The sequence below is a fragment of the Lissotriton vulgaris genome, chromosome 3_1, assembly GCF_964263255.1.
Source record: "Lissotriton vulgaris chromosome 3_1, aLisVul1.2, whole genome shotgun sequence".
In the NCBI taxonomy this organism is placed as follows: domain Eukaryota; kingdom Metazoa; phylum Chordata; class Amphibia; order Caudata; family Salamandridae; genus Lissotriton; species Lissotriton vulgaris.
Genome location: NC_141689.1, coordinates 1,634,906,706 through 1,634,923,097, shown reverse-complemented (window position 1 = coordinate 1,634,923,097; position 16,392 = coordinate 1,634,906,706). Strand labels below are relative to the sequence as shown.

At 49.1% G+C, this 16,392-nt stretch overlaps 1 protein-coding gene across 1 annotated transcript; it reads right to left on the bottom strand.

The window, feature by feature from the left end:
- Nucleotides 1-7,286: 7,286 nt before the first annotated feature.
- On the bottom strand, nt 7,287-12,127 carry LOC147728278 (uncharacterized). The gene is made up of 2 exons (XM_086963767.1): nt 10,659-12,127; nt 7,287-9,951 (listed from the first exon to the last, which is right to left on the bottom strand). Exons 1-2 carry the CDS (start codon nt 12,125-12,127, stop codon nt 7,287-7,289), a joined length of 4,134 nt encoding a protein of 1,377 aa, XP_086819893.1.
- Between the last annotated feature and the right edge of the window lie 4,265 nt (nt 12,128-16,392).

The following is a 16,392-nucleotide window of genomic DNA, read 5'->3' as shown; positions in this document are numbered from 1 at the left end:
AAGTGAGGCGGCTGTTGAGGTATTTCGAGCCCGCGTCATGGAGAGCCTTGTGTGCGTGGGTGAGGAGTCTGAACGCGATCCTCTTGCTAACAGGGAGCCAGTGCAGGTCTTTCAGGTGGGCAGAGATGTGGCTGTGGCGAGGGATGTCCAGGATGAGTCGTGCTGAGGCGTTCTGAATGCGCTGGAGTCTTTTCTGGAGTTTGGCTGTGGTTCCAGCATAGAGGGTGTTCCCGTAGTCCAGACGGCTGGTGACGAGAGCCTGGGTGACCGTCTTCCTGGTTTCGGTGGGGATTCATCGGAGAATCTTTCGGAGCATGCGCAGGGTGTTGAAGCAGGTGGACGAGACGCCGTTGACTTGCTTGGTCATCGTGAGGGAGGAGTCCAGGATGAAGCCCAGGTTGTGTGCGTGGTCCGTAGGCTTAGGTGCCGTGCCCAGGGCAGGGGGCCACCAGGAGTCATCCCAGGCAGAAGGAGATGGTCCTAGGATGAGGACTTCTGTCTTGTCTGAGTTCAGTTTCAGACGGCTGATCTTCATCCATTCTGCGACGTCTTTCATTCCTTCCTGGAGGTTGGCTTTGGCGGTGGTGGGGCCGTTGGTGAGGGAGAGGATCAGCTGGGTGTCGTAGGCATAGCAGATGATGTTGAGGTTGTGTTGGCGAGCGATGGCTGCGAGAGGGCTCATGTAGGCGTTGAAGAGGGTGGGGCTGAGTGAGGATCCTTGCGGAACGCCGCAGATGACTTCGGTGGCTGCGGATCGGAACGGGGGGAGGCGGACTCTCTGGGTTCTTCCGGCGAGGAACGAGATGATCCACTCCAGTGCCGCTCCTTGGACTCCGGTGTTGCTGAGGCGATGTATCAGGGTGCGGTGGCATACAGTGTCGAAGGCTGCTGAGAGGTCCAGGAGGATGAGGGCAGCAGTTTCCCCGTTGTCGAGCAGGGATCTGATGTCGTCGGTGGCTGCGATGAGGGCGGTCTTGGTGCTGTGGTTTGCTCAGAAACCGAACTGTGAGGGGTCGAGGGATCCGTTGGTCTCAAGGAAGAAGGAGAGTTGTCTGTTGACGGTCTTCTCGATGACTTTGGCTGGAAAGGGGAGGAGCGAGATGGGGAGGAAGTTCTTTAGGTCCGTGGGGTCCGCGGTGGGTTTCTTCAGGAGGGCGCTCAGCTCGGCATGTTTAAAGCTCTCCGGGAAGGTGGCGGATGCGAAGGAGCTGTTGATGATGTTCTGGAATTGGGGTGCGATGATGGAGTCGGCTTTGTTGAAGATGTGGTGTGGGCAGGGGTCGGTAGGGGAGCCGGAGTGGATGGTGTTCATCAGGCGGGTGGTGTCGTGTCTTCGGTGCTGACAGGGGTCCAGGTGCAGAGGGTGGTGGGGGGGCGCTGGTTCGGTGGTTGGGTGCGTGGTTTGTGCGCCGAAGCTGTTGTGTATGTCGGCGATCTTGCGGTGAAAGAATGAGGCGAGTTAGTCACAGAGGTCTTGCGAGGGTGTGATGTCGTTGTTGCAGGCGCTGGGGTTGGAGAGCTCTTTAACGATGCTGAAGAGTTCCTTGCTGTTGTGGGTGTTGTTGTCCAGTCGTTCTTTGAATGTTGTCTTCTTGGTGGTGCGGATCAACTGGTGGTGTTTGCGGGTGGCGTTCTTGAGGGCTGTCATGTGTTCTGCTGTTTGGTCGTGGCGCCAGGCTTTCTCGAGGGTGCAGTAGGTTTTCTTGGAGTTTTTGAGGTCGTTGGTAAACCACAAGGCTTTCCTGCTGCCGGGTTTGCTGGGAGGATTCTTCAGTGGTGCGAGTTCGTCGGCGTAGTTGGTGAGCCACTGTGTGAGGTTGTGGGCTGCTTTGCTGGGGTCCGTCGTGTTGGTGGGAGGGTTTTTGGCTGAGGGTGGAGGTGAGCTGGTCGGTGGTGAGCTTGCTCCAGCTTCTGCGGTGAACCTGTTGTGGGTGGTGGTGGGTCGTGGTTCTTCTGAAGTTGAAGTGGACGCAGCTGTGATCTGTCCAGTGTAGTCCGGTGGAGTGGCTGAAGGAGATGTGCTTACTGGAGGAGAAGATGGGGTCAATCGTGTGGCCGGCGTAGTGGGTGGGGGTGTTTACCAGCTGCTTGAGTCCAAGGTTGGCGAGGTTGTCCAGCAGGGCGGTGGTGTTGCAGTCCTTGTTGTTCTCCAGGTGGAAGTTGAGGTCCCATAAGAGGATGTAGTCTGTGGAGGTGAGGGCGTGCGGACTGATGAAGTCTGCGATGGCTTCGCTGAATTTTGTGCGTGGTCCGGGGGGTCTGTAGATGAGGGTGCCTCTGAGGGTGGTCTTGGGGTCGGTGCGTATCTGGAAGTGAAGGTGCTCGGCGGCGGTGAGGGTGTTGTCGGAGTTGGTTGTGATGCGGATGGTGTTTCTGACGATGGCAATGCCTCCTCCGGTTTGGTTGACGCGGTCCCTCCGGGTGATCTTGTAGCCGTCCGGGATGGCTATGGCTATGGCCATGTCGGGGGCTGAGGAGGTCTTCATCCAGGTATCTGTGAGGAAGGCGACGTCTGGTGATGTTGTGTCGAGGAGGTTCCAGAGTTCGACGGCGTGCCTGTGGATGGAGCGGGTGTTGAGCAGGATGCACTTGAGGTGGTTTTTGCTGGTGCTTGGCTTTGCGGGTGCGGTGCGGGTTCGGAGGCAGGTGAATTGGCAGGCTTGGCAGGTGGAGGGTCCGTGGGTGCGTTTCGGGGTGGCTCGGTGGCAGCCACCCTGAAGTGTGTGGTTGCAAAAGGGACAGGGGCTGGACTGGGAGCTTGGGACTGCTGAATGGCTGGCGTCACTGTGGAGGACTGTGGAGGACAAAGACAGCACAGTTCGGTGTAGGCTACCCATGTCCAAATGAATGCCCTCCATGAACGCAACAACCTGTGACAACTTGTTGCCATGATCCTGGAGGGCCCTCAGGAGCGCAGTCTGACCCACACACAGCTGCCGCGAAATGTCTATGGCCTCCACACTGAAGGCAGCACGGGAGGCAGGGGCAGCGGTGCCTGAGGGGAAGGAGACTCTACCCTTCTTAGGGCTGCGGGTACCGATAGCACTTTGGGGAGCATCCGGGAGGGTGGACACAGGATGAGGTGTAGCGGACAAAGATGCAGATCTTGAACTTCCTGTGCCCGCCAGCACAGAGGAGTCACTGCTGGAGTTGGAAGATGTGGAAGTTGGTGTTTCCGGGCAGGAATCCTCAAGGGCACTCCTGTCCCCCTCCGAGGTGCTGGTCTACTCAGTGTCACTGAACTCCTGTGTGCCAGTAGCTTCCCCAACGGTGTAGGGCCTCTTTTCTCCCCTGCCCTCTGTAGATGCTGCACGAGAAAGAGAGATAAGTTCAGTAAAGCGGCATACTCACAAACATTATAAGCAATAAAAACAGAAATACTTTGACTGAAACTCCCACATTTAACTATTCCATGTACTGTCAGCATATTCTAAATGTATGCAATCATCAGCTGATGCATGGAAACATGATTAGTCGATAGTCATGCTCCATGTTGCGTTGACACAACCAAATTGCTGTGCATGTACCTACATTTTAACATCACATACAATTAACTGTAGGCACACCTATGGGCCTGTAGGTAAGATACCTACACATCCAAATATGTTGTGTCAGTCACACTTGAAGTATATTTCAAAGAACACCACCGATACAAAGTAAAACCTATCCATTTGCAAGTGATATTACCTCCTTAAATCTGCTATGTTAGACACTTAAGCACAACTACAGTTGTGCATATGTGTCAAGTGTGTAGATGTATCAAATTTATTTGAAGTGCACAGCACACATCTCTAAATGTACACTAACATGATGCTCACTGTTATTCACTGTCAGTTGATGTCTCTAAGACTAACACTGCTGCATATGTCACATAGACACATATGTTTTGGTGATGAAGTCCTAATAAGCCCCATGTACCAATGTAGTCACAAAGACAATGAACAATAGCATGATAAGGTCTATGTAATGCAAGGCCTTTATGTGTTGTGATATGTCACATACCAACATCTTTCTAATTGCTTGGCAGGCCTTCATTGAGCCAAGGCATGATAGTGCCTTCTGTAGATGAAGTTGTGAGTCGCCTCCATTAGGACAGCTAATGTGTGACAATACCTAGGGTCTGGCATATGGCATCCTTAGGTTGTGCTGACTGATAATATCGATGACACATCAATGTTCCAAGAATTCACTCACTGATTAAAAACAGTAGCCGCAACATTACCATGCACTGATGGACATGAACACTCCTCCACAATGCATACATACTGAGAACTGACACTCTGAGCAACATTTGCTTCTTTTTATCTATAAAATTATAGTACAACACCTCAGTCACATCACAATTTTCCATACCCACTTATCGCATCCAACCATGTTAAGCCCTAGTGCCAAAACAATCTCACAATAGCCAAGTTCAGCTACATTGCATTTAAATTCCAGAGTCAAACCATCCCAGACATGTTGCCATGTGCAAAACTGGCAAATGCAAACCTGCCAATGCATCACTGCAATCATCACCATGTACCCCATCAGCACTTGCTGTCACTGTCGCAGGAAATACATCATGTGATGCCATGCTGCTGATATTAGACTAATAAGTTTTACAGTGATGCTGGCATCTGTATCATTGTGAAAAACACAACCCATGGGACAGGTGTGACCTCTACCAACTTACTGCTCTGAGTCCACATTTGTGCATGTCTCTAGCCACTTACACATTATCACATAAGCACACTATTGTGGTAGCCACATAGCACGCATAAGCCTGACAAGTGTACTGGGCTACGTACTTCACACACTGAATTTTCCTGTGTAGAAAGATCTCAGTTCAGACAACATTCACAAAATGTTAGATGAAAACATGTCAAGATGACGTGCTATGACAACGTTCATGGATTTCCCACATGAGAAACAAAATGTTGTGCACATGCAGAATCTCTGCACTCAACACTGAGGCTACTTAGAAGGCATTGTATCACACTGGAGACACCACAGAGGTCCGCACTTGTTCTGGGCTGGGATTCATGCAGTCACTCATGAGCAAAGTCACACTTAGCACAATACTCACCTCCAACTTGCTTATGTTGGGCCCTCAAGCTCTGGCTGTGTCACTGCCAGGAAGCGGGCCATTAGTGGTGTCATGCTCCTGCGTGCCAACCAGCCACTTCGATGGATCAGCCCCACCTTAATTTCTGTGACATTTTTGCTGAGGCAGCAGATGTCATTCTACCTCTTGTGGCAGTGTGTATGGTATCGGTTTGAGACCCCAAGGGACCGCACCTTGTGGGCAATGACCCTCCATATGGCCTTACTCTGATGGACCCTGAGCTGTAGGCATGGGAGACAAGAAGAGGTATATTTGTAACACTGTGTTGTGTACCACTGTGGTGACAGTACAGGATCATGTAAACACATAGCACACAGATACATCAATGGAGTGTAGAGGCCATAGACTGTGTCACATAGTACACTTGGATCAAGCCATTTCATTGCAATGTATACATCTATGATGATGGACACACTATATGCCCATCTCATACACATGCAGAGTGCCATCACAAAAATAAATGTGAAAATGGGCCTCAGCCATGATGCACTATGTGAGTGAGCATGACATACGATACACTGTAAATGATGTGTAGTGGTCAGATTTACTGTATCTTACACTACACACACCTTAATGTCCTTGACCATTGCATAGCTACACGTGTCATGGAGTTCACAATTAGGTACCTGATCCTACATTCTCAAACTCTTGCCACAAGGTATAGACCTGTGTGAAGGGGAAAGTCTTGACCCCTTCGGTCAGTGGTCACCACTTTTAGGTGTGGCTAAGATTCGCACCTCACCAACACAGCACTTCACTGAGTAAGAGAAGGAATACAAATGTAAAATACCAGACGTTCAAGTTGGAGTGGCACTTTATTTTTCAATTAACAAACAAAGAGCTAAATGCATATCAATTCAAGCAACAATGTAATTTTCTAAATATGACCCAGACTTCGCTCTGTCTGGTGAGAATGCTGGATGACTAATGCTCAAAATATCTCAAGGTAATGCTGGAATGAAATGTATTTAAAGAGAACACTAACACAGATGATCAAAGATTCTACACTACTGAGTACAAGAATATAGAACCCAACTATCTATGGGCCAACCATCTAGAACAGGTCCATTGTTATAGATTGCATATTTCTATCAGAGCCCTGAATTATGAGGGCAGGGCAAAGAAGGCGCAAGTAGAATTAGCTAAGATACAACATTTTGCTACTAATTCAGTGTCTGGAAACAGCTGAGAGTGAGGCCAGTTACCTATGTTGAAAAGAGCCTACCATACAGGAATATATCCATGAAGAGAGATAGTTGAAGGGTCAGAGATCTAGAGAGAGAGAGAGATGGGCTATCTGCCCTGGGAGATCCACAACCTGAGTGAGGCGTCGACGTCCCAAGTCAGATAGTCTTCGGCTAGCCGAGAGATCCTTCCACGCTCATGCAGCAGGGCATCCGCAGGAAAGCTCTGATTTCAGATTTGACAGTTGGGCCTGTTATACCCAAAATTGAGGAACTAGGGTTCTATGATGACGCTGGCCCCTGGCCTTTCGGTGCAGGTGGTTTAACCACAAGTGTTTTGGACACCGGAAGGAAATGTTTTCAGTACATTATGTTCCGTACATTTTTAGGACAGAACGTCTTGTACCTTTGAAAGAGAACATTTCCGGAACATCTTGTACCTTTGAAAGAGAACATTTCCGGAACATCTTGTACCTTTGAAAGAGAACATTTCCGGAACATTTTGTACCTTTGAAAGAGAACATTTTCATCACTTCTTTCTAAACACAATGGTTACATGTTGTACATTACTAAAAAAGGACATTTTTCTGTCACGCACATTTCTACATATCTGAAAGTGTGAATTCCCATGATAGATGCTGTTTATTGCTAGAAATTGCTGCTTATACTTGTGCAAGCTATGTTTCAAAATATAACGTTAGCAGGGGTTTCAGGAAGCTGTACCACGTGTACCAGGGTAAGTGTGTGTGTGTGTGGGTGTTGGTCTGGGAGCTGACAGTGAAGCTAAACACTCTTTTGAAGGCCTATTTTCACCTTGTTTATTTTGGTGCACAGAAACGTGTGTTTGTGAGCCTGCATGCATAGTGGGCCCTGGGGCCTTTGTTTACTAATGGAGAAAGCTAGTTATTTTAGCATGTTTTCAGATTTTCATCACGCAGGGCCCATATCAGACCTTCATGTTACCAAGGCTGTCAGAACTCTCTTTTCTGGTGATGTTAGATGGTAGAACGGGACCCTCCATCATCTGCCCCCTCTTGTTCATTTATGAACACACTCTTAAGTGAGTATTTTGTTGAATTTTCTGCCAGGGGTGGAATCCATGGCATGTCATTGACATAGCACTGAAAACTGGTTGGTCGTGCAATGTCTTCGTCTGACCTTAGTAGCTGGTTATACTGTTGACCTGATTTGTTGAGCAGGCATTCATACCGGGCAGCTGCAGTGTTGTTACTTACGGTGTTTCTACCTGGAGGGAGAGGTGGGGCTGGTGGTACTCCAAAGTGTGTGGCAGGTGGTGCTGGATGTGTGCTACTTTGTACTAGCTCGATCATTTGTACCTGTTCTCCATTCCCATCCCCAGGAGCCCGATCTATGCCTTCATATCTTGGTATCTGGTAAATCCCTGTCCTAGCGTAATTCATCCCTACAGCTTTTGTACTCAATTTCTTGACACAGTGACTCCCTAACTGAAAGGCGCAACACAGAAAGACCATAATTCCGACTATAGGTATCATCAGTTTTAGAATAGCAGTTAGCCAGGAGGGCATCCAGTCAAAGTCGAACCAGTTCGTTGGAATAATGTCTGCAGGGGCACCTCCTTCCTCAATCATTTCTTTTCCCAAGTTAGTCAATTCCTCAATGGCCCTTGATATTGATCCGTTGTCCTCGTCGTTCCCAGGTATGAAAGTGCAGCAGGATTTTCCGATTTGATGACACAGACCACCATCTTTGGCCGTTAGCATGTCGAGGAAGTAGCGATGTTCCAGAACCATTAGTCGCAGTGGGCGCAGTTCTTCCCGAATTGCATTTAGGCCATCCCTGGTGCTGTTGATTGCTTTCATGACTTCATAGCGAGTTACTTCCAGCCAGCGGGCATTAGCCTGAGTTTGAAACGATGGGACTGCCCCTCCGAAGAAAAGCTGGGCCTCATTGAAAAGGCGGAATTCTTCTGGGACCTTACCACGGGCTTCAGTTGCGAAATACTCGGCTGCTCGCCGGTGTCGGTGGAGGAATGTCACATCACCTGTCATTGGATGTGACAGTATGCGGGAAGCATTTGATGCTGGTATGACCAGATGGATTTCATGCAAAGTTACCAAGGTACACAGTCCGAGCCACTGAGGAGATAATTGGAGATAGAGGTGTTCTCCGCACGCCCAGTAATAATCCATTAAGGAAGTGGTGCCGTACTGCATATCGAAGCTGAATACCGTGGAATTACAATCTGTGTTACGCCCAACAGAGACGGAGCCGTTACCTATGAAACAAAGAGAAGGGTTTTTTAGTTTGAATCCTTTCTTCTGTTCTGGCATTCCTTCCCCATCCCAGGTGTACCTCCCGCCCTCCTGAGCCCATATTTGTTCGCACTTATCCCCTTCATTCCAGTCCGCCCAAGGGGGTCCCAAGGCTGGTGCCTTACAATAAAACCCTCCGGGGCTTCGCCATTTGTCGTTGAGGTAGACCTGCGCTAGGAGGCGTAGCATTGTCCTGTTCTGACATGGGCAGGGGTGTAGGTGGTGTTTATGGTCAAATGCTACATTGCATCCTGGCCTGGGTTTGGCATTTGTTATGTACCCACGTTTCTCAATGCGCGGTCCATGCCAGTCCATGTCCCGTACCCCTATCCTACGCATTTCCTTAAATTCCTCCCTGAGTTCAGCTAGGTCAGTGACGACTTTGTGCACAGTGTAAGTGTAGTCCCATTGAGTAGTGTTTACAAGTACCACTTCCCTTTGGGCTGAAAGGACCCGAATCTGCCCCCTTATCCGACAGAGGTACAGGTGCAGAAGGCACATGGCTATGTGTGGTGCGACTTCCTTGGAGAAAATCAGTCTTTCAGCACCTACCGCATGGGGAATGTAGGAACATACGTAGCAAGACTCATTGGTCGCTGTTTTCCCTACTGCTGTCATGTCCCTGTACCAGGAGTTGTCTACTAGAGAGGAGTGGACTGAGTGGTCCCTTATTACTTGGGGTAGGCTGAGCATGGGCCCTAGGCCTTCCTGTATTTGCACGAGATGTTGGAATGTCTTATGCCCTGCCTTCTGATGCTTGCGGGGGACAAGAGGTTTTGTTCTGTACGGGGCAATAGCAAATCTGCGTTTTCTATAGTGGCGGGAAGGGTGTCGATGGGATGCTAGTTCTGTGGCGTTGATAGCTATCTTCCAGGGACTAGTCCTTTCCCCTGGGGTACTGGGTGAGAGTTCAAGGTGCACACTAATGGACGTGTTGCTAGCAGTGCTGTTTTCTGGGAGTTCAGGACCTAGTGTGTTGTGTGGTGCTTTCTGCTGTCTGAGTGTGACCGCTGGTACAGTGGATGGTACAGTAGACAGTGAGGCAACTTGGCTGCTTCTATCACTATAACTTTGTACAGCAAGAAAAAAGATATACCAGTTGAATGTTGCTAGTGCCACTCCAACAATAATACAAAACATAAGAACAGTGAGTATACATAACTTCGCATCATGGGCGCTATCTTCGTGGACGTCTTCTTCTTCTTCTTCTTCTTCAATGATGGATGGAACGGTGGATGGGAAGTCGTCGTCTTCATTTCGGGAGACCATGGGCATATCACTTCCCTCTTTTAGTCCATTAGCTGTTGCTGCGCAGGTGCAGGATCGAAGCGGACGTCTCTCCTGTGGATCCATGCTTTCCTCTCGGCTATCCGGATGGCAGTTGGAGAAGAGTCAATCACCTCAAAGGGTCCGTCGAACTTAGGATCTTTCCAACGCCTGACGTGCCTCCGGATGAAGACGAGAGTTCCAGGACGGATAGGTGGGAGCTCAGGATCGATGGGGCCCTTCTCCTTCCTTTTGGATACCTGGACAGAGAGGAACTGCGCAGCGCGGGTTAGTGTGCACAGGAAGTCATAAAGCTCAGCCTTAACAATCTCAGAGGATGACTCGCTATCAGTTTTGGGCCTGCTGGGAGGGACTGCTACATTTATGGATCATCCGGTGACAAGTTGGTGGGGGGTGAGGTGGTGATCCGAGCTCGGGGAATTTCTTAATGAGAAGAGGGCCAGTGGGAGACAGTAGAGCCACTTTTTGCCAATGGTGGCGCTAATTTTACTTATTTTGGTTTTGAGTAAACCATTGAGGCGCTCACAAATGCCATTACTTTGGGGGTGGTAAGCGGATGTCAGCTTGTGTCTGATGCCTAGCATTGTGGTGAGAGAGGAGAAGATGGCGTTTGAAAAATGGCTTCCGTTGTCAGTCCTGATGGCGGAAGGAATTCCAAAGCGGGAGATGACGTCACGGAGCAGGAATGTGGCTGCTGCTTTGGCATCGCAGTGGACGCATGGTCCAGCTTCGATCCACCATGAGAAGGGGCATACTACCACAATGAGATATCGGTAATTTTGGCACCGATCAATCATGTCGACATAGTCAAGGTGGAGTTCTTTGAATGGGCCAGAAGGTTTAGGAATAGTGGAGGCAACAGTTTTGAGAGTTGGGTTTGGGGAATACTGTTGGCAAATGATGCATTTGTTAACAAATAGCTGTATTAGTTCATAAGCATTGGGAATGAACCAGTCTGCTTGTAATGTGGTGGACATGTTATCTCGGGAGACATGTGCGGGAAGGTGAAGTTGATCTAACGCTACCTGCAGTAAGGCTTGTGGCATGACAGGTTTTCCGGACATGGTCTGTCTGTAAATAAAATCAGCAGGGTCCTGCTCTACTCCCCTCTTTTTCCATAACTCTTTTTCTTGTGTTGGTGCACTTTCTTGTATCTCTCTGAGATGCAATTGCGCAATGAAATCGTATTGTTGTGTGTCATCGAGTGGGCAGGAAGCATTTGGATCAATAGGGGTGGTGTTTGTGTCGTTGTCGTTGTCTGTGTGTGGTGTTAAGGGTACACTGTCTTCATTTGTCTTTGTCTGTTCTGTTGGTGTTACAGCTTGGGCAAGTAAAATTGGGGTGTTGTGTGGGTCATGCTCAGTGAAAGGTAAGGGGGGTCTGGCTGCAGCTTTGGCTGCCCAGTCTGCCAGAGCGTTGCCTCTGGACACAAAGTCTTGTCCATTCGTGTGAGCAGCACATTTGACAACGGCTACCTCTGTTGGAAGTGTCAGGGCTTCTATTAGTTCTTCCAACAATTGTTTGTGACATACCGGTGTTCCATCTGATTTGAGGAATCCGCGCCTTTTCCAGCGCAAGATGCTCGAGTGTGTCGTTGTTGTGACATATGCAGAGTCTGAGTATACAGTGATGCGGTCACCAGCCCCGTTGTTTAAAGCGGCAATTAGTGCCACTAGTTCAGCGGCTTGGGCGGAGTAGTGCGATGGCAATGTAATTTGTTGTACAATGTCTAGGGAGTCAGAGGACTCATGCTGCTGAGCCCTAACCACTGCGGCTCCTGTGTATCTGATCCCTGTTTCTTGGTCTATTGTGGAGGACCCATCTACAAAATATACAGTGCTGTTTGGCAGGGGGTCCTCTTTTGCTGCTCCTGATTCATCAGGACAATATGTGGCACAGTCATGGGTGTCATCATCGGATGCGGCAATGGGATGGGCAAAGAATGTGGCTGGGTTGACTGTGTGACATTTAACAACCTTCAGGGTGGGTAATGACAGTATGACTTCATAACCTGACACTCTTTGTGTTGTCAATGTTGTTTTAGCTTTCTGAATTATGGCAAAGACAGCGTGCTCAGTGTACAGTGTCAAAGGGGATCCCATGACAATGGGTGTGCTTTTATCCACTGCAAAGGCTGCCGCCGCAAGAGCTTGCTCGCAGGGGTAATGACCTTTCATGACTGAATCTAGCATTCCGCTGAAGTAAGCAAGGGGCTTGTGGCCCATTGGGTATTTCTGAGTGAGGACGGCAGTCATGACCTGGCCATTTCAGTGGGTAAACAGGTAGAATTCTTTTGTGTAGTCAGGTGTGCCTAACACTGGTGCGTTTGTTATTTCATCTTTGAGCTGTTTAAAGGATGCTGTCATTTCAGGTGTCCAGTCTATTTTGTTGCGTCTGTCTTTGGCTGCTTTAACTGCTTTCAACAAAGGGGCAGTTATTGTGGAAAAATCAAAGACCCACTGGCGGACATAGTTCACTAATCCTAGGAACTTTTGCATGTCTTTGACAGTTTGGGGCTCTGATGTCCCTTTGATGGCTTCAACTCTGTCTGGCGTGACCCGTCTCCCTGATGCTGATATTAACTGACCGAGGTATTGTACTTCTGTTTGGCAGTACTGAAGTTTGTTTTTGTCCACCTTGTAGCCTCTGTGAGCTAGTGTGGTGAGCAGAGAAACTGTATCAGTTCTGCACTGGGATTCTGTAGTGCTGCAGAGCAAAATATCATCGACATACTGCAGTAAGGTACTGTGACATTGGAAGTTCGATAAGTCTTCTTTGACGACTCTGTTGAATACGCTCGGGGACTCACAGTACCCCTGAGGCAAACGCCGGTAAGTCATTTGCACCCCGCCGAATACGAAAGCCAATAGGTATTGACTGTCTGGGTGAAGGGGGACGCTGAAAAACGCATTTTTCAGGTCGATCACTGAAAAGTATTGTGCATTCGGGGGAACATTGGTGAGGATGACGGAAGGGTCTGGGACAATGGGAAATTCTGGTACCACTATGTTGTTAATTGAGCGCAAATCATGAACTAAGCGCCACTGATTGGTCTTGCCCTTGCGCACAGGAAAAAGACAGGTGTTAACTGGAGATACACATGGGTATATGACTCCTTGATCTAGCAGGGCTTGTATTGTTGGGGCAATGCCTTCCTCTGCTTCCTTGGAAAGTGGGTACTGTTTTATTCTGGGTAGGATCGCGCCTTGTTTCAGTGTTATCTTAAAGGGAGTAGCAGAACGGATGAGGCCCACATCATTAGGACCGGTGGTCCACAGGTGTGGCGGGACTTGGGCTAAGTCAGCTTCACGCACTGAGTCATATTTCTGCGGGGCAGTGGGTGTTCTTTTTTCCACTGTCGCTGACAGGGGTACCTCATACTCGTAGACAATCTCTGTTATTGGATAGTTATCAGGATCACCAAAGAGCTGTTTATCTGAAATGTCCCTCACTTGGTGTCCGGGCTCAATGAAAATCACACAGGCCCATGAGCGCATACTGTCGTCTCCTGCTATGAATGCCCCGTATGTAGGTGTAATGTGAAGAGCACGTATGCCTAGGATCATGCTGTTGTCCCATATCTGAAAGTGCTGGGACTCCGGACGAAAGAGAAATTCCTTCGGGAGCTGGACAGTGCGCTGGTGCAGTTCAGGTGTGTTGGCTACAATGATGTGTACCGCAGTGGAGAACGCTTGTTCATCCACAGGGCGAGCCCTTATTTGATCTGTCAGGGAAGATTGAGCAGTGAGTGCCATCATTCTAGCTAAGGGTGTGCCAGGTATAGAGCAAACCATTGTTCCGTTCTCATGGAAGTGAATAGTCATGTTCAGTTTAGCCATTAGGTCTCTCCCTAAAAGGTTGACTGGAGAGTGTGGTGAATAAAGCAGTTGTTGCTCCAGCACCCGGTCTCCTATTTGCAGGGGTACTGGCTTTGTAAAGGGGACCCTTGCTATTGCCCCAGAGAATCCCTGTGTGTCCGCTACTTGATCAGAAATAGGCAGGTGTCCGCCTGTAATGCAGGAGTATGTGGCGCCTGTGTCAATGAGGAAGCTATATGTTTTATTGTTTATCGTGACCAGGACGGTGGGGTCATCTTCACCGCTCATGATGCATGATAAAACTGGGCACACAAGAGTTGTCTGTGGGCTGTCCTAGCGTGAGTATTGCTGGATGGTGCCTTGTGCAAATGGGTTATTGGACGTGACTACCACACCACCTGGTGGTGGGGCAGCTTGGGCTTGGGGCATCACTTGGTATGAGGGTGACTGTTGCTGCAGTTGCACGGGAACTTGCATCATTGTGGATTGCTATTGAGCTTGGGTCATTACAGGTGTCTGGAGCTGTGCTAGCTGCATATTCTGGTGTGGTGCTTGTTGGGCATAAGCGTACACCATCTGGGGTGCCTGAGCATACATTTGTTGTTGTGGTTGGAACTGCAGGGGTGCTTGCTGGGCGGGACCCATAACTTGTTGGCCTTGGTCTCGAATCCTAGAGCGACACTCTCTTTGCAAGTGCCCCACTTTGTGACAATAGAAGCATGTACGTTGGCCTGACTGTAGTTGGGCCCTTTGCTGTCCGTTGCCCCTTCCCTGCATCCCTGTATTTCTATTTTTGTTGTAATACTGATGTTGGTCATTACTGTAGGCAGGTTGTGGTGCTAGATACTGCACCGGGGGCTGCTGTTGGATGTACTGCACTGTGGGCTGCTGCTGGGCTTGCACATACTGTACTGTCTGTTGTGGCGGAGTCTGCACATACTGTATGGCTGGCTGTGGTGAAGTCTGTACGTACTGTATGGCTGGTTGTGTTTGTGGCGGCTGTGCCTGTGCATATTGTACGGCAGGCTGCTGCACTTGCTGGGGAGTGGACTGGGTATTGTTGGCGAGCATATTTCGAGCGTCCTGTGGAAAGGTGGTGACAGCTGTCATTTGGCTGACTGGTGCCGCCAGCATGAGGTTATCCGTTGTATCCTTTTTTCTATTAAGCTTCTGCTGTACTAGCTTTGCAGCTGCATTTTCAATGGCTAATTGTCTACTTTTTTCCTGTTCTATTTTCTTTTTGCAGAAATGTATGATGTGGTCCTGTATTTCAGGCCATGGTTTTGCTTCCATGGCTACTACCCCATCTAATTTCTCCTGCACGTCGTCTGGTAATCCCCTCTTAACCATGTGGTAAAAGAGCCTGCTGTTTCCTCCAGTTGTATTCCAGGAGTCACCTAGCTCCTGATGCCATTTTTCTTTCATTCTAGAAATGAAATTAATAGGGTCCTCATTTGTTTGCATGGTCAGAGACATGAGAGACCCAATGTCGGGAACATCAGGGTATTTTAATTTCAACTTAGTCCAGACTGCCGCCCTTATTTTATCAAATGGTTCCCCATCATATTTTGTCTCGTTCATTGTTATTAATCCTCTACTGATACTTGTGAAAATTTCTTCTGCTTCCCCTCCCATGATGGATATAAGCAAACTTTTCATGTCTCCAATCCCTGGTTTGGTGCCTGTGGTATTCTTCTCTAGGGCCACTATCCATTTGCTGGCACCCTCTGTGAGGGGTGGAAGGTTCTTTTTAATGGCTTCCTTCTCTGCATAGGACCAGCAATTGTATATCGCGGGGGCCCCTGGTGTTTTGTATATTAGCGGCATCTGGCGACTAATCCCTACACCTGGATACTTTGGTCTTGTGGTGTCATATCTTATTGCATATTTCTGCCAAATTTCAAGACTGGCTCGCATATAGTCGTAGTCCCAGTCTTCATCCCCTACACCCTCTAGGATACATTCTACAGCTGTGGCCATATGCTGCGGTTCGAAAGACCCTTCCCTTGGCCATGGGATCATCTGTGGGGCTAGGGACTCTGTCCATCCGGCCAGATTGTCTGTGAAGGGGATGACAGCGAAATCTGAATTCTCGCCTATCTCCACTATTTGGTTGGGGGTAAGGTCCTTGTCCCGCAGGGCACAAGGCCTGCTAAGGAACATGCCATTGCCTGTTCTAGCTCGAGTGTTTCGCATGGAGGCAGTGCCAGTGACTTGGTATTTGATGGGAGCGTCATTGCCGGGGGCATCGTATGCGATGTCCTCTGGGCGTCCGTGTGTTCCTAACACAGCTAGTCTTTCTACCTCTGTTGTCCTTTTCTTCTTTTTCCTCACTGGGTTCCCTGTGTTCGATAATTCCTGGTTATCAAAGAATGTGTTTATTGGGCGTTCTGTCTGATTGTCAAAGAATGGGTTTGTTGGTTTTTCTGTCAAGCTTGGGGCGCGTGACGGGCTGAGGGAGTCTCTCATGGCTGTGGCGGATAGTGGAGCAAACGGATCCGCCACGGGCGTGAGATGCCGAGATGGTCTGTCAGGGAATGTGAAATGGACCAGTGCCGACCCAGTGGGAGTGCGTGTATGGTCAGGTGCAGTAGTCTGGTGGCTCTGGGAGGGGGACCCATGGTACTGTACTCCGGGTAGTCTTCCATAGTTTCCCATGTCCCGAGAGGGACCCGCTTTTTGCATAGATGTGGACGGGAAAA

Bases quoted from the DNA above. Each gene is read 5' to 3' on its own strand.
- LOC147728278 (XM_086963767.1), bottom strand. From the start codon at position 12,127: ATGACTGCCGTCCTCACTCAGAAATACCCAATGGGCCACAAGCCCCTT. The intron at 9,952-10,658 runs GTGCCAAAATTA...CCATCCGGATAG, and splicing joins TATGTCGACATGATTGATCG to CCGAGAGGAAAGCATGGATC.